Source organism: Apus apus, chromosome 3, assembly GCF_020740795.1.
Source record: "Apus apus isolate bApuApu2 chromosome 3, bApuApu2.pri.cur, whole genome shotgun sequence".
Classification (NCBI taxonomy): Eukaryota; Metazoa; Chordata; class Aves; order Apodiformes; family Apodidae; genus Apus; species Apus apus.
The window spans coordinates 7013066-7035113 of record NC_067284.1 but is presented as its reverse complement, the minus strand read 5'-3'; the positions used below and the strand labels follow the sequence as shown (position 1 = coordinate 7035113).

The 22048-nt window shown below is 48.3% G+C and overlaps 1 protein-coding gene across 1 annotated transcript; it reads left to right on the top strand.

Moving 5' to 3' along the window:
* The first annotated feature begins 252 nt into the window (after positions 1 to 252).
* On the top strand, positions 253 to 8315 carry PRDM13 (PR/SET domain 13). The gene is made up of 4 exons (XM_051613593.1): positions 253 to 393; positions 2111 to 2242; positions 2341 to 2461; positions 6829 to 8315. The coding sequence occupies exons 1-4, from the start codon at positions 253 to 255 to the stop codon at positions 8313 to 8315; spliced, it is 1881 nt and encodes a 626-aa protein (XP_051469553.1).
* Positions 8316 to 22048: the final 13733 nt, after the last annotated feature.

Sequence of the window (22048 nt, the reverse complement as noted above, 5' to 3'; positions counted from 1 at the left end):
TCCATGTGACCCTCTTGGATGGGACTCCGCAGCTGCTCGAGGAGCCAAACTCTCTCACCAAACTCTGCGCCCCAGAGCATCCCCCTGCCAAGGGGTACCCCTCCTGCTCCCGTTGAAAAGCCGGCGTTCGCACACCGCCGCGTCACTCTGCGGGCGGAGATACGCCTGTGCTCATCCTCCCCGACGCCGCCGCTGTCACTCCGGCCCCCTTAAGTAGTTGGGGTTCCCGAGCGCTCCCACCCAGAGGCAGCGATGCAAACCAGCAGGGCTCCGGCCATCAGTGTGAGCGCGGAGAGCTGCATCCCGGCCGGGCTGCGGCTGGGTCCTGTGCCGGGCATCTTCAAACTGGGCAAGTACCTGTCAGACCGCAGGGAGCCAGGACCCAAAAAAAAGGTATTTTTATTTTTATTTTTATTTATTTATTTATTTTTTCTACGGTCTCTCCTGCACCGCTGGACCTTGCTTTTTTTGTTGGCTCGGGGATAGCTGGTTTGGGAGAAGGGGCTGCTCTTCCCCCCTCCATCTTCGATCCTTTCTTCTTAGAGAAAGCCAGGAAAGGACAGGGAAGCGTTTCCAGAGCGTCCCGAGATGTCTCCTCGCGGCTTTGCCAGGAAAGCCTGCCCGTCCGTGCCCTCTCCCCTTCCTCCCCAGCACCGGGGCTAACCGAGCCCGGCCGGCTCCGCAGCGAGGCCAGGGGACCCAGGGGCTCTCCCGAAGGAACGGACGTGCCCCCGCCTTGGACACAGACGTGCTGAAGGCGCCTCCGCAGCCCCGTGCCTGTGCCCCGTGCCCGGTGCTGGTGGACCCTGGTTCCGCCGCCCCTTGGTGCTCCCCATCACCCCTTACCCGGCAGGGCCAGGACGTGCCACGGCTGGCTCCTGGCCCCTGGAGCCCCGGCAAGACGGCGGCATGTGGCTTTTATTGGGTTTTGTCGGGGGAAGGAGCAGCGGGAGAGGCAGATACACGGTTATATTCCTGCGTTTGGCTCGGGTTTGTGCCCTTCCATCCCTCTCCTCAGCCGAGGGTCCAGCGGGTCCTCTGGCTGGGGCCCGGGGAGGGGGTGGGTGGCGTGGCCGGGGGCCGGTGCTGCCCCGGGGGAGGCAGCGGGGTGCGGGTCGCAGGTGTCGGTGCAGCCCAGCGAGGCTCAGCCTCCTCGCAAAGCCTCGGACTTGCTCCTACCACCGGAGCCGCAAGTAACCTGCACAACGAGAGCGGGAGGAGGTAACGGGCACCTGGCTGCCGGCTCCGGGGTCAGTCGATGTCCGAGCTGGGCAGGAGCTACGAGGAGGCATTGAAGGGTACTCGCCCCGTCCATGAGGCTCTTCAGGGGGCTGAGGATGAGAGCCCTCCTTCCACCCCCCGGGCAGCCACGGCTCACGCGTTCCGCTCGGATTTTTAATGCCCTTTAATTGTTTTTAAACGCTCTGCCAGCCCACTCAAATTTATTTCTCATCTGGCTCCCTTGGTTTATCGCTTTAGACTGCTTTGTTCCGATGACTTTTATTGCACGGTCATTCAGGGAATGGGCACTTCATTTTCCCTTTGTATAGGCAAGCAGATTATGAAGTATGGGGCTACAGAGACTTTGTAGCTAAGCAGAATCCTTTCCGCTTTCTCCTTCCCTGCCTCCCAGCGAGTCGTATCTGTTACAATTGTTTTGCACGGCCTCAGAGGCTGCACAAACTCTTCAAAATATTAACATCTTATCTGGGCATTTCATACAGCGGCAGCTGCGACTGAAGAAGGTGTGTTTGGGCTAGTGCGACCCAAGGGAAATATCCTATTTCCCCTCGCTGGGCCCGGGCTCTTCCATCCTTACCCCCACAGAGCATCACTCCCCTCCAGGCCAGCCGCAGCTCTCCCAAGGCACCTGCGAATCGAGGAAGGTGCTACTCCACGGTGGGTGAGGATGGAAGAGGCAAACAGGCGGGAAAACGAGGTGCTCTCGCCGCTGCTTCCGAGCTGCGGTGCCCAGACACCTGCCCGCTGTGGGAAAGCAGGCTTGCCGGGCAAGGCATAGCGGGCAGGAAGGCAGGAGCACGGATAAGCTTGTTGCTTTCTTTCTGTTTCGTCTGGCGTGGAAGTGACAGAGGTGCCGCCTGTCTTCCAGGTGCGGATGGTGAGAGGGGAATTAGTGGATGAAGCCGGGAGCTCAGCTCTGGAGTGGATAGGGTTAATCCGGGCTGCCCGAAACTCCCAAGAGCAGACACTGGAGGCTGTTGCGGATCTGCCAGGAGGACAGGTATCCCACTCGCGGCTCCGGGTCTGCCTGGCACCGTTCTCCATCACCTACCACCCCTCTCAAGCCTTCTGAAGAAGTTTCCTTTCTTCCCCTCCCAGATTTTCTACCGGGCTCTGCGAGATGTCCAGCCAGGAGAGGAGCTCACCGTCTGGTATTCCAACCCTCTGGCGCAGTGGTTTGACATCCCCGTCACGGCCACCCCGACGCACGACGAGAAAGGTACAGATGCGGGCATTCATTTCAGAGCAATTAAATTAAACGAAACAAAACAAACCCTCTTTTAATTGACACCTTTGACTGGAGCTCAAACTGCGGTAGGCAAACCCGGGCCCTTCGAATCTGTGCCCTCCGAAAAATTAATGCCGGCACAGCTGCGGGGACTTTTAACCTGCCACCCTTTAAACTAAGACTCCATCTGCTTATATTTAAAGGGTGATCTATTAACTCGGTAGCGTGTGGAAAGGACCCCTGTGCCTCGGGTCGTTTCGTCATCGGCACAATGTAATGATCATTTGATAGGCAAATTGGATTTTTATACAGCGAGGCTAGTGTTATGCCAGACAGCAATTTGGCTTTGTAGGTTTTCAAAATACCGCTTTCCTCGTTCAGAGCTTCGGGGACACTTTTCTCGTTATCTTGTGGGCACATTAACATTGTCTAGTCAAAACGGGGGCAGTCCCTATAAAATCGGATGCTTGGGGTAAAAATTAAGTCGGCATCTAATTACATTGAGATAAGGATATCCGAGGGTATCGGGAAGGGGAAGACAGCTCTGGGACCGCTTATTGGCGGCAGCTGATTCTTAGCTGGGAATTATAGCAATGTTAACAAAACCGCTAAGGTGGCAACACATTAAACGAGGGGAAAGAAGACGAACCCCCTCGGTGTTGATCTGTCGGGCTGCTCCGGCGGCGGGCGCAGTCTCCCGCTGATCCCGGGTCCCAGGGCGGTGACAGCGGCTCCGTGCCACCGGCGGACACCCACTCACCTCGGGCTAAACCCGCTCCATTGGCGGCGAGGGGACCTCACCTGCTCCTGCCCTACGCAGAAGATTCTTCGGCCTGGAGGTGTCCCTGAGAAAGGAGCAAGAGCACCATCCTGGGCGGAAGGGGTGGGGGTGGAACTGAGCCCTTCCCACCCCTCAGGGCTGGCTACTCCGTGGGATTATCAGGGTCCGGCCTGGGGGGATGAGAACTGAAACACCGGGCGCTGGCACCTCGCGTCCCATGCGACTCCTGCGATGCACAAGAGCCCAAATCCCTCCTTGTACTAAGACTGTACTAGGAAAAGAAGCTTTTGGTCACGTCTGTGTCCCCTCCTAACAAGGGCAGTGAGGCCATGGGTCTGCGGAGGGTCACCCCTTCTAAAAGCTCTGGCGAAGTTTCGGCTGCAGAAAGGAGATCGTGGTGCTGGGTTCCCCAACGCCCTTGCCAGAGGATGGGTACTGGTGCTGCTGGGAGAAAATAAAGGAAAGAAAGCTCAGGACTGCTAGAGGCACCCAGCGTGTGGCATCTTCTTCGCCCCGTCGAAGTGAGGTTTAGTTGCAGACTGACCCTGCAGGTTGGTTGTGCCTCCAGCCCCACGGTTTCCAGGCTAATTAATACGGACTCAGAATAAGTGCATCAAAATGCTGAAGTGCTCTTCTCTTAAGGATAGTAAACAGAAAAAAAAACCCCAAAACCCAATCCAAAACCAAGCCAAAAACCGGGCGGAAGAAATTCAGAGATCTATTATTATTATTATTATTATTATTATTATTATTATTATTATTATTATTATTATTATTATTATTATTATTATTTTATACTTTTAAGATTTTTTTTAAACAAAACGCCAAAACCAAAACTTCGGAAACCTTCTGTGTTTGACTCCATTTATTTGGTCGTACCGTGATGAGAAAGAGGTGTTTTTTCGTGATTTTTTTTGGCTTTTTTTTTTTTTTTTCGGCTGGGGAGGGTTTCCTTCTTTGCACCGAGCGATGGTTTCTGGGCTGGAGCTGAAGGGCTCGGTGGCCCTCGGGAGGCAGCCCGTCCCGCCAGGCTTTTGCCGAGGCCGGTAAGAGCCAAGCATTCCCTCCGGGAAGACCCGCAACGGCGAGCGAAGGCGGCAGGACGAAGTGCTCAGAGGTGCGTGCCCACCGCCCGCCTGCGGGCCGTGCGGCTTCTTTACCCCTTGTCCTGCGCACGGTGGTGGGATTGCGGCCGCGGTCCGGCTGCCCACACCTCCCTCGCCCCTGGGAAAAAACTCCCCCGCCTCCCTCTCTCCTCGACGGGGCGGGAAACCACGTCCACCGACTTCATGTCGCTGCACAGCCCCGGAACGCCGCTCCAAGGCAAGCTGGGCGCGACGGCAAGGACACGGGAGATGAGACACAGGCACCAGCGCTGGATCCTTCCACCCGAGTTCTCTACCGAGTTTTCCACGGAGAGCGAACTCTCTGCGCTTCAGCCGTAAGCGGCCCTGGGTGCACCGAATGCCACCGGCTGGTCCCCGGCCCAAACGCTGCAGGAAAAGCCCTCTCGGGAGGCTGGTGGCAGCCAGCTTGTCCGCCTCCGTGACCCGCCGGGTGCCCCACCTCATCCCCCAAAGGACCCCCCGAAAAGTGAGGAGCTGGCCCCAGGCCTCTCGTTTCTGTGTGGCGCTTGGCCTCACCTTTGGGGTTTCGGAGAGAAGAAGGGAGTAGAGAGAAGGGAGAGGGGAAGTGGAAGAAAAAAGGAAAGAAAAAGGAGGGAAGGAGGAAGGGAGGGAGGGAGGGAGGGAGGGAGGGAGGGAGGGAGGAAGGGAGGAAGGAAGGAAGGAAGGAAGGAAGGAAGGAAGGAAGGAAGGAAGGAAGGAAGGAAGGAAGGAAGGAAGGAAGGAAGGAAGGAAGGAAGGAAGGAAGGAAGGAAGGAAGGAAGGAAGGAAGGAGAAGAGAGAACATAAGAAAGAGAGAAAGAAAGAGAGAAAGAAAGAGAGAAAGAAAGAGAGAAAGAGAGAAAGAAAGAAAGAAAGAGAGAAAGAAAGAGAGAAAGAAAGAGAGAAAGAGAGAAAGAGAGAAAGAGAGAAAGAGAGAAAGAAAGAAAGAAAGAAAGAAAGAAAAGAAAGAAAGAAAGAAAGAAAAGAAAGAAAGAAAGAAAGAAAGAAAGAAAGAAAGGAAAGAAAGAAAGGAAAGAAAGAAAGGAAAGAAAGAAAGAAAGAAAGAAAGAAAGAAAGAAAGAAAGAAAGAAAGAAAGAAAGAAAGAAAGAAAGAAAGAAAGAAAGAAAGAAAGAAAGAAAGAAAGAAAGAAAGAAAGAAAGAAAGAAAGAAAGAAAGAAAGAAAGAAAGGAAAGAAAGAAAGAAAGAAAGAAAGAAAGAAAGAAAGAAAGAAAGAAAGAAAGAAAGAAAGAAAGAAAGAAAGAAAGAAAGAAAGAAAGAAAGAAAGAAAGAAAGAAAGAAAGAAAGAAAGAAAGAAAGAAAGAAAGAAAGAAAGAAAGAAAGAAAGAAAGAAAGAAAGAAAGAAAGAAAGAAAGAAAGAAAGAAAGAAAGAAAGAAAGAAAGAAAGAAAGAAAGAAAGAAAGAAAGAAAGAAAGAAAGAAAGAAAGAAAGAAAGAAAGAAAGAAAGAAAGGAAGAAAGGAAGAAAGGAAGAAAGGAAGAAAGAAAGAAAGAAAGAAAAGAAAGAAAGGAAAGAAAGAAAGGAAAGAAAGAAAGAAAGAAAGAAAGAAAGAAAGAAAGAAAGAAAGAAAGAAAGAAAGAAAGAAAGAAAGAAAGAAAGAAAGAAAGAAAAGAAAGAAAAGAAAGAAAAGAAAGAAAGAAAGAAAGAAAGAAAGAAAGAAAGAAAGAAAGAAAGAAAGAAAGAAAGAAAGAAAGAAAAGAAAGAAAGAAAGAAAGAAAGAAAGAAAGAAAGAAAGAAAGAAAGAAAGAAAGAAAGAAAGAAAGAAAGAAAGAAAGAAAGAAAGAAAGAAAGAAAGAAAGAAAGAAAGAAAGAAAGAAAGAAAGAAAGAAAGAAAGAAAGAAAGAAAGAAAAGAAAGAAAGAAAGAGAAAAGTTATCCAGAAACAGGTTGCCCGCAGAGGCATCGTTTCCCCGTTGGGGAGAGGCTCCTGGCAGAGGACATTGCCGGCAGGCAGGGGCAGGAGGGGAAATGGGAAACCTGTGACTCCGCCTTGCCGGGTAGTCACCACAGCCGCGGCCACCGAGGTCTGTTCCGCTTGAGAGAAGCCGAAATGTTTAGGGGACGGGGCAGAAAGGGCATTGTCCTCTGAAAGGGAACGATTACATATGGCCCATACATATCGGATATTGTCTCGCCGCGTAATGAGGGGCTCACGATCATTAGATTGGCCTTTGTTCGCTGCAGCCGACTCCCTGACATACGCTACCTCCTCTGCAAACGCCAACAGATGGGCCCCCCGACAGACGACTCACGGCAGCAGCTGCTCCCCCCCGGCGCCCCGTCCGCGGGAGCGCAGCCCGCACGGCGCAGCGCCCGCACCGCGGCACGGCGGGGGAGTGCCGGTGCGGAGGGGACGTGGGGAGGCGCGGGGAGGTGCGGGGATGCGCTGGGATGCCCAGGGATGCGCCGGGATGCGCGGCCGCCGCTGACGCGTCCCTCTGCTTGCCTCCGCAGGGGAGGAGCGGTACATCTGCTGGTACTGCTGGAGGACCTTCAAATACCCCAACAGCCTCAAGGCCCACGTCCACTTCCACTGCGCGCTGAGCCACAGCCGGCCCTTCCTCCACCACGACCACGGCCGGCCCGCCGCCGCCGCCTTCGGCCTCCCCGCCAAGGACCCTCCAGCCACTGCCCTGCGGGGCCACCCGCCCCACGGCTGCGGCCCGCGGGAGCCCGTCAAGCGGGAGGCCGCCGCCGCCTCCCCGCCGTTGGCCAAGCCGGGGCTGCCCAAGCGGGCGGCGGGCAAAGAGGAGCAAGAGCGTGCCCTGGACATGAGCGTGGGGGCGGCCCGCGGGCCGGGGCCGCTGCTGGGCCCGGCGGGGGGCAACGGGCTGGCTCTCTGCCCCGGGGCGCGCTCGGCCTTCCGCCCCGCCGGGCCGCTGCGGGAGGAGACGCGGGGCGCCGCCGCTCTGGGCTTCTCCAAGCTGTTGGGGGGGCTGAAGGCGGGACGCGCGGCCGCTGAGGCACCGCCCAAGTGCGGGGCGCTACCGGGCGAGGCCGCCCCCCCGGCGGCGGCAGCGGCGGCGGCAGCGGCGGCGGCGGGACTGGCGTGCGGCGGCGGGCTGCGGGCCTTCCCGCTGCTCTCGCCCCTGGAAGAGGCCTCGGCTTTCCGGCAGGTGGAGCGGGGGCTGCCCGCCGCCTCGCTGCCGCCCGCCCGCTACCCGCCGCTGCCCGGTGGGGCCCTGGAGCGCTTCGCGCTGCCGCCCTTCGAGGGGCTGAAGGCGTACGCGGGGGAGTGCGGGCTGCCGGTGATGCCACTCACCGTCTACAACGGGGAGCTGCTGTACGGCGCCGCGCCCTACTACCCGCTGAAGCTGCACCTCGGCGGCCTCCTCAAGTACCCCGAGTCGGTGTCGTACTTCGGGGGGCCGGCGGCCGGGCTGCACGCCGCCGAGCTGGGCTCGCTGGCCAGCATCGACCGGGAGATCGCCATGCACACGCAGCAGCTCTCCGAGCTGGCGGCCGAGAAGGGCCGCGGGCGGCTGGAGGCTCTGCCGGCGGGAGCGGCGGGGGCGGCCGGCGGGAAGCCCAAGACCGGGCACCTGTGCCTCTACTGCGGGAAGCTCTATTCCCGCAAGTACGGGCTGAAGATCCACATGAGGACTCACACCGGCTACAAGCCGCTCAAGTGTAAGGTCTGCTTGCGGCCCTTCGGGGACCCCAGCAACCTCAACAAGCACATCCGCCTGCACGCCGAGGGCAACACGCCGTACCGCTGCGAGTACTGCGGCAAGGTGCTGGTGCGGCGCCGCGACCTGGAGCGGCACGTCAAGTCCCGCCACCCGGGGCAGAGCCTTGGCAAGGTGGCCGAGGACAAGAGTGACTCTGGCTACGCTCACCCCGAGCAGGAGCAAAAGACTGACAACGAGAGTGACGTGGACGTCTGCTTCACCGACGACCAGAGCGACCCGGAGAGCGGCAGCAGGAACCGCGAGCAGTGATGCAGGAGCCCGCCGGGGCGAGGGGCGCCCTGCAAACCCCCCTCCCACTTACTCTGAGCTCCTGGCCTCCCGGGGCGGTCCCACCGGAGGCCGTGTGGCGGGGAGAGCGGGCGGACAGGCCCCCGCGGGCGGCGGGGCGGTCGGGAGAGCTGCAGCCGCGGTACCGGGAAAAAGCTGGGGTGGGGAGGAAAGCCTGGCGGGCCCGGGATCTCACCGGGCAGGCACCGCTTCCCCCCATAGGCGCCCGTATTTCAGTGGCCATATATTTTTATTGTACTTTTGTGTGGAGGAAATTGTGCCTTTTGGAAGCGATTTTTTTCTATGTGCTCTCCCCTCACTTGTTCCAGCGGTCCGAGCCGTGGGGCTCAGCATCAGCCCCGGGGCTGAAAGCGCCTCTGGCATCTGTACACTTTATCTGACACCTCAGACGTGCTTTCTCGGGTCCTAATAAAGCGATACCACCAGCTTTTTTTGGGAAAAAAAAAGAAAGCCACAGTTGCAGCACTGAAGAGGTTCGCATATGATAACAGGTGCACCATTTGATCAAGTTGCAATTATTTATAACAGATAATATTTGAGTAACAAATGTAAAATAAATATTGAGAAGCATGCATCTGAAGCACGCATTATATAATTTTAAAGGAAATACACTCTCTGTTTGGTAGAATACAAATGTGGTGTATGTTTGTTTTCTAATGAATGATGTACAGTGGATACAGTATTTTGGTCTTGGTTCCAGTTTGTCATGCGATTTTTATTTTTATTTCTATTTTTTAAATAAAGTTACCGACAAACTACTGTTTGTCTAGTTGTTCACTGAAGTGCTGTCAGCAGGATCTCGTGTTTCTCCACAACGCTTCTGATGCTCGGCAGCTCGGCCCAGATCCCTCTGTATTCAGGGTATTTGGGTCAAGCTCTAAAGAATTTGCCTCTGAATATCTGAACATTTGCCTTCTTTCACTCAACAAAACAAACCAGCGAACCCCAAATTCAATCCGTTCTTCCCTATGCCGAAGACTTTTGGATGTTTATTATTATTTTTTTTCCCCACAGAGTCGGCACAGAGAGTGAAAATGAACATTTTTAGTCTGCTTTGTCTGTTTGTATTCTGCCAAACATGCATCTTTTGCAAACGTTCTTCCTTAGAACAGTTGTTACTTTTATCTGAGGGAAAAATCTCTATATACTGTTGGTTTGAAAAACCCGAAACGCGTTCAACTTAAAACGGACTGTCAGAAAAATATCTCACGTCCCGGCTGGTGCTTTCGGGGGCAGCTTGGAATCAGGCAGGCACAGGAGACGAGAGGGAACCCCGCTCCTTGATTTTGAGTAGCCGACAACTCTGAAGCAGATGCTATATCTCTTCGGTTGATAAGGATAGATCGAAAGCTGTGAGTTTCCAGGATCGGGCCCTACTTCAGTCCAGGGTGTAGGTGACGCAGGGTAAAACAGAATCAAATTAATTGCAACATCTGAAAAACTCAAAACTGAAAGAATCTCAGATGCAAAATCGATCCGTCTTTTGCTCACTTAAAACTAAAAGTGCTTTACAGTGATAGGAAATGGGAATTGAAATGCCAGGCTTGGATTTCCTGTAAAGGAGAGACCTGTATCTTTGATTTAGATTGAAAAGCTTTAGGATTTAGGATTTATTTTATTTTATTTTTTTCTTCTGGACTTGTGCACTAAATACCTACCTAGTCGATTATCTTCATCCCAGGACTCTAAGTGGCATTTCTGTCTTGGAAATAAATAGAAAGGGTCTCTCCTGCGGAGAACAGCATCTTGCTCATCTGGCGGTGGAGTCGAAAATCCTGTTGTCATTTACAGCACGGGCAGCGGACACACGAGATTTAGCCGCCCGGTTCTGTATTTCAGCAGTTAGCTGATGCCTTCCCAAAGGAAGGCACCCACCGTGGAGCTGATGCCGGGAAGAGACGCGTCAGGTGCTTTAGGAGGTCTTGGAAAGGGTAGAATAACAAAAGTGTGAGCCGGGAATTGTTTATCTGCCAGCGAAGTTTGTGTGTTTTAATAGAAGTGTCCCAACAAACCCTAATACTCGGGCTAGTACTCGGGGCAGTCAATTTCTAAGAATTAAAGGTCTGTATATCTAAAAATTAACGAGTTAGGAAATGAAACACAACCCGAACGAAATACAACCAGCCGCAAACAACCAAAGTGGAGAAGAAAAAACCCTAAACCAAACCATCACATTTTTATTTATTTGCTGATTTATTTATTAACTGCTTTGCAGCGGCTAAAGGGGAACAAAAAGACTCCTGGAGAAGTAACTCTGCCACAGTCCATTTCTAGGGCGCGGAGGAGACTCGCACAGCAGCGCCGGCTCCCCTGACCCCCCGGGGTGCGCAGAGCCGCGGATTCAGCGCAATCCCGGCCGAGCTCTCCCGCCGCGTTGCTCTGCCCGGGCTGCGGCCGCGCTGCCCCGGGCGCCTCTGCGGGCTGGGTGGGAGCGCAGCGCGGCTCCTGCGCGGGGACACCGCGCTCGGGTCCCGCTTTCCCACCTGCCCGCGGTGCCACAACCCGCTCCTCAGAGCAGCTGGCTGATGACTTTTTTTTTTTTTTTTTTTTGTGGTTTTGAATATTTTATTATTTCATTGTATTTCATTGTACTTTATTTTACCCTATCATCTTCTCTTCTCTTCTCTTCTCTTCTCTTCTCTTCTCTTCTCTTCTCTTCTCTTCTCTTCTCTTCTCTTCTCTTCTCTTCTCTTCTCTTCTCTTCTCTTCTCTTCTCTTCTCTTCTCTTCTCTTCTCTTCTCTTCTCTTCTCTTCTCTTCTCTTCTCTTCTCTTCTCTTCTCTTCTCTTCTCTTCTCTTCTCTTCTCTTCTCTTCTCTTCTCTTCTCTTCTCTTCTCTTCTCTTCTCTTCTCTTCTCTTCTCTTCTCTTCCTATCCTATCCTATCCTATCCTATCCTATCCTATCCTATCCTATCCTATCCTATCCTATCCTATCCTATCCTATCCTATCCTATCCTATCCTATCCTATCCTATCCCATCCCATCCCATCCCATCCCATCCCACCCTACCCTACCCTACTCTATTCTATTCTATTCTATTCTATTCTATTCTATTCTATTCTATTCTATTCTATTCTATTCTATTCTATTCTATTCTACTCTATTCTATTCTACTCTATTCTATTCTATTCTATTTTTGTTTTTCCCGCTCTGGCCGGGGAGGAGGAGGAGACAAATGTTCTCCCGAGACCTTGGGGATCCGAGCAGCACGGGCAGCCCGGGCTCTCGCCAGAGCATCTCTGGGGAGGCAGGCGCGGAGCAGCCAGCCAGGGCTCGGGCACCAGCCGGGCCGGCCCTTTCCGCGGCCGCGGGCCCCGCGCACGGGGCAGCCCCGGGGCGGCGCGTCCCGGCTCTGCCTCCCGCCCCGCGCCCTCCCGCAGCACCGGCGCGGGCGCTGATTGGCTGCGCTCTGCAGCGGCCCGTGCTCCTATTGGCCAGACCGCTCACCTCTTGGACAGGCCGCGCTCCTATTGGCCAGACCGGGTGCCGGGGCGGGACGCGGGGGAAGGGCGGGGAGCATCTCCCGTGGGCTCGGCGAGCTCGCCCGTGGGCTGGTGGGCTACAGCTCGTGGAGTCACGAAGTCATAAGCCAGTCATGGCTGTTCCTGCGTCCCTCGGTTTCCCCCGGGGGCAAACTTGGGTCTGAAGAGAGACGGAAAAACCTGCAGGTCGTGGGTTCCGTGCCGAGCGGATTGCAGAGCCGGCCTTGGCACAAGATGCTCTGGGTTTGGCGCTATTAGCATCTCTGGCTCTACCATTGCTGCTGGCCGGCTGCCAGAGCCACGCAGCTTGCAACGAGGGGGGAAAAAGCACAGCACCTGGTTTTAGTCTCTGAATTTGTAATTATTGATAGCTGCAGTAAAGCTAGTGGGTCCTCTGCATTTTATAATATGGAGAAAATCATTGACCACATTTACAGGAAAAAAAGGGCTTTCTAGATGAGAAAAACATACTGGTTTGATCCATGCTGAGTGGAAAGCACAGGCAGAAAGAGTGGTGGTGTTGCTGAAGAAAAGTGATCTCCTTTAAATATTAGTCATTGAGAGGTTTGCTTGCTCAAGGACCATAGAGACTAAATGGCAGGTTTTACCTGGTTTATCTTCTATGGGAGAACTCAGGTTTTCTGAGTAAAGTTGAACAGAGTATAATGAAAAGCTGCATTTCGTTAATGGATACATAATTTTCTTGCTGAAAGTCAAGAGCAAAGAAGAATACATGCACTGTGATGGCTTTTGGGCACTAGCAGAAACTAGTCTGAACAGTTTGGAGGCTGGTCTTTTAGTTTCCAAAAATTTATGCTTAGCCTCAGGTATTAATTTGAGTAACATTTCATTTTTTTTTAAATTAAAAAAAAAAAAAACAGTTTTCATTATTTTTTACTTGCCCCCTGTTCGCCTGTTCTTAGCAAAAAGAAACTTGGTTGCACCTGGCAGGAGGTGCAAAGCATTGCCAAGAAACAGAATGTAAGGGTCTTGGTTTCCAACTGATGTTGGTTTCGGTTTCAAACTGCCACATAGCTTATTAGTTAATGCTGTAATTACAGTTGTGTCCATAGTCTGAGGGTGCACATGGGAGAAAACGGGCCTGTGAATGATCAAACTGTAGGGGAGGGTCTTACAGACCAGGAATCTAAATCGGACTCCTCTAAACTTGCTTAATGTGTTTAAACACAAGACTCGACTTCACAGTTTTAAACACGCCATCAAATTCCCTGATTTTGCAAAGCTGTTGAATTCCTGCTCTTCCCAGTGAAGCTAGAGGGACTGATTTAAAATTGACCAAGTCCTTTGACATCTAGGTGAGATAGACATAGTCTGCTGTAATGCAAATAAGTTTAGGTTTTGGACTGGTTTCTAGAACAATACTCAGGGAAGGGCTTGATCACTTCTAAGCAAGGCAAAGGCTCTCTATGTTTAAAGGGATATAGTTTCAAAGCTTTTTGCATTAAGTTCATATTTTACATTCACACACACACAGCTTTGATTTATACAGAAACTCTGGGTCTTAGAGTGCTACAGGTATGAAAATGTGCGTGATCATAAAGGTCCCTTTCTACAGGCACCATTTTGATGTGGCAAGGAACTGATTTATTGATTCAGAAAAGCCTGTGAATTCATTTGGGTGCACTCATGCTGAAAATATTTTCAGGGAACTGTTCTCCTGTTTTCACTAGAAGTTGTGTGCTTGGAAGTACATTTTGTAATAGTCGCTGTATTTGTAGAGGTGTATTTTCATACCAAACACAATCCCAGAGCTGCACCTGACAAAGTGAGCAGCAAGGCTTGGATTCAAAATTCCTTTGTGACAGGGAGACATGAGGGTGGGAGAAAATCTAACTGCATTCAGGTCAGGGAATGCTGAAGGTCAAGAATAGTTTCTGATCTTTTTGTTTTCCTCAGAACTGTCTGAAAGAAACTTGACTGTGAGCAGTTGCTTTCTGAATTATCACCTGAAGGTAAAGAGCAACATGTCAAGGTCAGGTTCAAGCTCACTGGAGTTCACTGGACCATAGCAGATAAAATCCAGGAGCAACAAAATGCTTTCAGGTATATTCAAAGTCAATCCAATGAGGAATGTTTCCCTACAGCATGTCGGATGTTATAAACTTGTATTTTACAAGAAACAGGAGAAGGAAGTTTCTTAGCCACTGAGAAAAAATAATAATGCAACTGGAGAAATGGATCACTAGATCTGAGGTACATACTCAGCCATGTTTAGAGCTGATATTCTGCAATATTATGGAAAACTGTCAGCAAAGTTTACAAGGTTGTTCTGTAGACTTGCAGCTGCGTGTGGTTTTCTGATGGTTAGTTTTTCATTATTTATCTGTCTGCTTTGGAATGTATTATCCTGGCAAGGATAATGGCAAGGTTTGTATTTATATTCTTTCGCAGGAATTAAAAATTGCTCCTGAGGAGGGTGATTTGGTACCAGGTAATTTGCATTCTTGATCTGAAATGGAGAAAATGCAATTCAGAAAGAAAACACCCATAAAATAAGGTTCAAAATGCTGAGGAATTATTAATAACTTTTTTTTTTTTTTTTCCTGTTTCCATCACTTTAGCCCCATTGCAGATGACTAAACAGTTGTATGGGGAAAACACTGGGAAGAACAGGCACACATGAAGCCTTTTTAGTCCTCTGCAGTTTGTAAAAACTGCTGGTGAGTCAGAGCAGCTGGAGCCTGTCTTGAACTTTGGAGCATATGAATGATTCTTACAGCATAAGCAATTCTTTTTTCTTAGCCCAATTCAGAAAATTGGAGAACTAAAAATAGATTTCAGCTCTGAGGCTTATTTATTTGTGTAGAACTTCCACTTCTCCATTTTCCAGTACTCTAAACTGTGCAGCAGCTCACCAAAAGAAATGATGAAAAGAAGGCAGAGGGTGTATTTTTTTTGGTATATTTATTGAAAAAGCAGAGAGGCTGGATACTCTGGGGCTTCCACAGGTACTTCTCCAAAGACCCTGATAGCTACAGCACAGGGCTAAAGCATCCTGCTGAAAATGCACATTCGCAGCTAAGCAGGAACTTAAAATTATGTCCAAATAGCTATGGGACTGATGGTTGGCTACAGGTTGTGCTTTTTATCTGTTGAGAGAGCCCCTCCTTGTAGAAATAGGTAAAATAGACTTTTTTTTTGGTTTTTTTATTGAAACAAAAGATTCTTGGGGTCCATCTTCAGCCTATGGTCTGAGTTCAGGCAGGATTCTGGGCAGGGCTCACAGCACCCTGTGGCCCACAGTGGTAGTTGTCTTTGGATCAACACCCATAAGGGAACTACTTTGGATTTGCACAGGCCAGAATTCACTGCATTGATAGACTGAGCTTTTGTAAGGTATTTTTCTTTTTTTGTCCCCTTTCTCTTTTTAGAGCAGAAACTTAATTTAACATCCCTTTGTTTTGTGTTGCTCACAGCCAGCTTGCTGAGAATGATGACATTTGGACAAAGGAGTGAGAAGAAGTGAAATAATTTCTCAATGCTTTACTCTGAGAGATTTAAGAAACTGTAAACAAGTTTGTTAAATTAAATTATTTCAGTGGTTCTGTAACTGATTGTGTGTTATCATCAAATTGTGTCAACTACTGAAGGAATGAAGGAGAGTGAAATTCCCAAATGAGTTAATTTTAGTGTTATATGAGGCAATTGCTGAAGCTTAGTTTTTTGAGGCAACCTGTCTTAATTTCAGAAGATACCTCATAATCTTCCAAAAACTCTACAAAGAGATAAAGACACTCAGAATTTTAGGAACATATACATATGCATACATACCTATATATGTATATTTTTTACTTAGGTAATAAATGGGAAGGAAATGTATAACTTTTGTTCCTGAATGAAAATTGTTGGAAATAATCCCTCATGCTTTTGTCATAGCTAATGAAAAAATGACCTACTGTAGGGATATAAATAAAACAGTTAAAAAATATAATTAGCAAATTAAACCACTATATGATGATGCAGAAAATTATTTGTCTCAATTATGAAATATAATGTTTATCTTAAATTTAAATAATTTATGTATAAAATATAACTCTTCCTTTTGGTTATATGCATCTCTTCCATGAAGGTCTGATTCACCACACTTCAAACTAGACCTTCCTCCTTCTTCTCAGCTTAGAGCTTTGGGACTAAATTAATTTTAATGCAGTTCAGAATTTAAGTATAAATGAGAATCCATAGGTAGAAGTGTTCCCTCAAATGGTTCTTTTCAAATGCTTGTTATAGTTAAAATCAAGCTACACATTTGTAAAAACAGAAATATATGTTATGGATTAAGAGGTATCAAGTAAGAAAAGGAAAGGATCCTTGTTTGCTTTTAAAATGCCTTCCTCTTCTCTGCAGCAGATGGTGCTAGATTGTGAATATATGTCAGTTTGATTTATTTATAGTCTGAAGAATGTATGGTGAAAGACATGGCATGTACAATGTTCAAATAGACTACACAGCAAAGTGATCTTTATAAACTCATTGGTTTTGGCACAGTCTTCTGTGGTGTGCATGTTTTCCCTGATGTCTCCTCCCTTCCAAGTCTTTCAGAATGGCTTCTCTCTATCGTGCTTATGAAAGATGCCAAAACCAACAAGCAATTGAGTGACAGAATTATAGCCAGTTCTAAAAAGTACCTTTTATCTAAAGAATATTTACATCGGATGCAGAGGTAACAGGAGTTTACCAAGATGTCATTTATCTTTTGTGCTGGAGCCTCTGTCAACAGCATCCCAAAAGCCTGGTAATTTTCCTGGTCCAAGACTATGCATCAACTCTACTGGACTCAGCTTTGGCAGGTACAGCCATGCTACTAAAATGACAAGCCAGACTCTAGCTGCCTTCAAATCCTGCCCACCCTTTTGTCATAGGATCATAAAATGGTTTGGGTTGGAGGGGAAATTAAAGACCATCTAGTTCCAACCCCTTTGCCATGGGCAGGGACACCTCCCACTAGATCGGGTTGCTCAGAGCCCCATCCAACCTGCCCTTGGACACTTCCAGGGATGGGGCTTCCACAGCTTCCCTGGGCAAGCTGGGCCAGCGTCTCACCTCCTTCACAGTAAGGAATTTAAATTAATGGGATCTTTCTAGAGTGGATTTAAGTGAATTTATCTGCCATGTGCTGGCTGTATCATGTATTTCCACAAAAAAGAGGTATTTGGGCATCTACAGGAGGATGCATTTTTAGATCTGGACTCAGACTGCCTCTCGATCTTTGGACTCACCTAGAGTGCCTATTTGTACCTAAAACTTAGGCTAGTGCAGAGGTGACCATACACAACTATCAAAGCATGGGATGTCATATGGCTTCTAATGTTCTCCTGCCCTTTTTTTGTCCTTCCCACATCCAGCATGAAACACTGTCAGAGTGGAGCCAGCTCTACTTACATCACCCGTATCTCAACATAACTGACTTTGTTGGCTGAAGCATTACTCAAGGAGCTCATTCTCTGCCTCTTGAGGGATTATGATGGACATTTGGTGTTTAACATTTTTGGCTCTTTAGAAAATTTCAGATGCAATAGCTGGAAAACCAGGCTGAATTATCCCTTGACTGTAAGAATGTTCATTAGAGCCTGTTAGTGGGCTGCTGTTTTTAGGAAGGCATGTATCAAGAGAGATGCAAAGTTATATCTCATATACCTTATCCAACTCAATGAAAGAGGCGATGTCACCACAATCTTTCCAGAGGCTGCTTCTGGAGATGAGAAGCATCCTTTTGGAATCCTTAGTCAGATGCAGATTAGGTACTCAACAGACAAAAAAACCTGCTTACAAATATGTTAAGGGTGAGTGTCAGGAGGACGGAGCCAGGCTTTTTTCAGTGATGTCCAGTGATAGGACTAGGGGCAATGGGTACAAACTGGAACATAGGAGGTTCCACCTAAACATCAGAAAAAACTTCTTTACTGTGAGAGTGACAGAGCCCTGGGACAGGCTGCCCAGAGAGGTTGTGGAGTCTCCTTTGCTGGAGACATTCAAAACCCGCCTGGACACGTCCCTGTGTGATGTGCTCTGGGTGATTCTGCTCTGGCAGGGAGGTTGGACTGGATGATCTTTCGAGGTCTCTTCCAACCCCTGAGATTCTGTGATTCTGTGAAACACTGAGGAAAACTAGGATATATGTGCAATGACATTCTTAAGTACCATCCCAGCAGGCATGTCCACCAGTCAGCGCTGTTGTCTGGTGGTCAGCACATTGGTAAGTAGCAAGAACTAAATGAGTGGATTAGTAAAGTGGAGACTAGTGGGGATTTCAGAAGAGTGATTGTGACAGAATTCTTTAATCTTATCAAATAATTGATTACTAAAGCAACTGTGGAAGTTTAATCACTGAACCACAGTTAATGTCAGTATATCCAGGTGTTGCTGAAATCCCTCACAAGTGAGATCTAAGTCACAACAATGGCATAATTGTTTAGTTACTCCACAGATGGGGAAAACAATATGAAGAATGGTCCTCTGGCTTAGATCACCTGAGCCATTCTCTCAGAAAGACAATTAAATTGTTACCTAAATTAATATCTCATAAGGCTTTTAAATATTCACTCAGTGTGAATGTTTGTGGAGAAATCTCTTGTATTTTAGCTTTGCACACAGAGTTTAGACTCCTTGTTCTTTCCTTCAAGGTCTTGTGCAAATTAGCTCCCATCTGTTTTTCCATCTTCTAGCCCACTTCTTGCCTGCCTTGCCTGGCTCAAGCTGCCCCCTTTTCTTACTCCCCACCTCTGATTTCTGTCAATTTTTTTTTTTTTCCTGACTTCACAAGTTGCTAGTTAAAAGTCTTCTGGGACCACAAGTGTCTTGTTCTCCCTAGTGGATAAGACTGGAGTATACAAAGAAGAAAAGCACACATGTGCCTGTTCTATGTGCTCTGTATGGACCTGTCCTAGTTTGAGCCAGGATAGAACCAATTTTCTTTTTAGTGATTTTACTTTTCAGTTAAGTCCTGCTACGTAGCTGCACTTGCTGAAATTAGCAGCATGTTTTTCAGTCAGTGCCTGCTTCTAGGATGATAAAGCTCAATGTTTATAGTTACTGCTGGAGAATGGTGTGGAGAACTAAGGCCACTGTTTGGTTCTGAAAAACATCTGATGCTCTGGAACCAGAAAGGAGTAGAAGGATCACACCTGAGACCCTCTTTGGGGAGAAACAGACCAGAGGTGTGACCAAAATTGACCCAGTAAAGTATTCCATCCCATACCTGTCATACTTGGTATAAATTTGAGGGGTCATGAGGGTCAAGCTCTCTTCATCCATGGCCAGTGTCCTGGGACAACTCTGTCCATTCATCTGCCCTTGATCCCTATCCGTGTGCTCCTGAGTCCCTGCATTCCTGCACCCAGGTCCTGTCTGCTGCTGACTCCAGTAGTCGAGACTGGGACTTTCCCAGGGCCTGCCCTGCAGCCCCACTGGTGATGTGAGCATCACTGGGGATGGGGCAGTGATAGTTTTCCTGTATATACTGGTATATATTTGTATATATTTCATTATTTTCCTTTTCATCACTACCGTTTTCATTAAAGCTGTGGAGTTTACTTTCTAACCTGTACGTCTCTCTCCCTTATTCCCTCTCCTTTCCCTACATGGGGAGGGAAGGGGGTTAATAGAGAGCATCTGTCATTTGTTTAATTGCTGGCCCAGTGTTAAACCATGACAGGACCCTGCCCAAATACAGAGAATTACCTAGATGCAAGTAACAACTCTCTACTTGGTAAAATAAAAAATGCTCAGCTGTGCAACATATTCACGTTGGACCATATTACATTGTTAACAATGGAAATGCATCTTGTCCCCAACTAGACCAAGTCCTTGTTAAGGGCTTGGCCTTTGGAGAATGAGAAGGTGTCACAGAAACTGAATCAAGCAGAAGGAAACAAAAGTTATTGGAAAAATGGTGAGCAGTAATGATGCTGAGCTAAAGGTAGCTGGGGGAGATGTAGAGGAGTTACAGAGCCATTTGGTTAGACCCTGGATGTCAGACCTGAAAGATTTCTTAAACAGAAATCACTGATAGCTTACTGAAGTGTTGTTTCAGCAGAATTAGTTCTTTCAGGATCTCAACTAGAGTTAGTTCTTTGGTGGAGTTTAACTTGAGTTTCAACCCTTTTGTACAGTTTAAGTTGAGTTAGCTCTTCAGTAGAGTTAGCTCTTTCAAAGAAGCCAAGCCCATTTGTTGTCCTCACTGGAGTTATTTGTCAAGTTTTATATCCTGAGGAGTAGGATGTATTAATTTGGGTCCTTCATATTGCTAATACATAGACACACCTTAACCAAAGTCAGCTTGCACTTACCCCTTCTCATCTATTTCAAATAATTTTTAAACCACCTTTTTCATGCCAGATGATCTCTTTCTGCATTTTGTATTGAAAAACATCTCAGAATTCCCAATGACATCAGCGTCGAGCATTTTGTTCTGGCCTTGGATAAGGTTGGGTAGGGATGTGTATCAGGCTCTCCAGCTCTTTTGAACATTGCTTAAACAGCTTTAATACTATTCCTACCAAATTGTTATATACCCATAAGAATTCCACCTCAAATGTGACTGCAATAACCACTTTTTTTGGTCATAATTCTAGTTTTCTCAGATGCTTTTGAAAGTTGTCTGCTCAGGAAGATGTCTTAAGGTCAGACACTAAATGTGAATAATAATAAAGATTTTTCTGCTTGAATGCTCCATTTTCAGTTCTGCCCTCCTGCAACTCCAAGCTTTGCTTTCTACTCATTCTGTGCCTCCCTGTAAGAGATGCCCATTCTCCTTTGTAGGTTCAGCTGGAAAAAAACACCCCAAGTTCTTTATGAAAGTTTGAGGAAAATGTTTCTGTGTAAGAGGGCAGCTTGGCTCAGGTTGTTCTAACAGGATTGTTTGTTGTTATTTTCTAGTCCAGGCTGCCTAGGCAATTAATTCTCAGTTTTAATGGCTCAGAAAGAGAGAGCTGGGTTTTGTGAGGTTTCCTTTGAGAGATATCTTCAGATGTTGCTGTCTTTCCCCAAATCTCCTGCCCTCAGCTCAGTGGGCCAAGCCTGATTCTCTAAGTGACCAACTTCAGGATGCTGGAAACTGAGAGTCAGTTCACTCTGTGAAATAAGTCAGACAATTGTAGAATGTTAAGGAAGTATTAAAAGGGCTTGCTCTTTGGTCATGTTCTTTTTAAGTAGGCATTATGGTATTAGACCACAGCAGAGGTTTCTGCCAAAAATAAAATACGTCCTATCTGTTGACATGTGTCTTGTCTCTTGAACCAGCGCCCTGGGGAAGGACCTTAGCTTCAGGATTCAACCACACATACACTAATCAGAGAAGGCCCCTGATTCCCCACCAGCCTTGGCCATGTCCCTGGGTAACACTGAGTGCTACTGATGCTGAGCCAGGCTCCCAGGCTCCCTCCGAGGAGAGGGAGCCCAGGCTTGAGGACACACGCTGGGGAGATGACAAGTGAACACCATGAGATGTGACAGTGTGCTGCAACCCTGCAGGAGCTTCTTGCATCCTGATGAGCCGGTCCTCCAGAGCCGATGTTCACTGCACTGTACTGTGCTTGTCAGTGATTCAAACCATGGGAAGAGCAGAGAAAAGGCTGATAACCCATTGAACTGTCCTGTTTCTAACGGTCCTCCTTCCTAGCCCCCTGGTTTATAACAAGAAGTAGGGGCATGTCTGTTATAAAGGCTGTGGAAGAGGCACATGCTACAACAATGGTGATGGAAAGCCTGGGAGGAGGCACCTTGCCAAGTGTGCAGTAAAACACCACAGGACAGGTGAGACATGTCTGGGGCAGTGTGGACGTTGAGTGGGAGCCTCCAAAAGTGCCATCCAGCCTGGATGGAGAAGGATGATTTGCTTCTGGATGTGCTCAGAAGGACAACTCAACTGAATAACCTCACAACCATATTGAAGTGGCCAACAGGATTGAACACCTGGTGTACTTTCAGCCTTCAAGGTAGCGCTCCATTTCCCAAAACTCTTACAAATATTATGTTTCTGAGATTTATTTTTCCTTACCAAGGTAGGGAGTGATTTCTTGACCTCGCCATTATCTCAGTTTTATCCATCCAGTGTTCAACATCACTTAGTCAGGGTTACACAGACCTTCACCTTAATGTCAGGTAATTTGCTCACCAGATACCTAGTCTTGCAATGTAGAGACTCCTTAGCATAATTTTTCCACTGTCTTTGCCTTTCATTTCACTGCACCATTAT

What these genes read in the sequence shown, in the direction of transcription:
- PRDM13 (XM_051613593.1), top strand. Translation starts at nt 253, where the DNA reads ATGCAAACCAGCAGGGCTCCGGCCATCAGTGTGAGCGCGGAGAGCTGC. An exon ending in AGCCAGGACCCAAAAAAAAG is followed by an intron (nt 394 to 2,110) that starts GTATTTTTATTT and finishes CCTGTCTTCCAG; the next exon opens with GTGCGGATGGTGAGAGGGGA. An exon ending in CGGATCTGCCAGGAGGACAG is followed by an intron (nt 2,243 to 2,340) that starts GTATCCCACTCG and finishes TTCCCCTCCCAG; the next exon opens with ATTTTCTACCGGGCTCTGCG.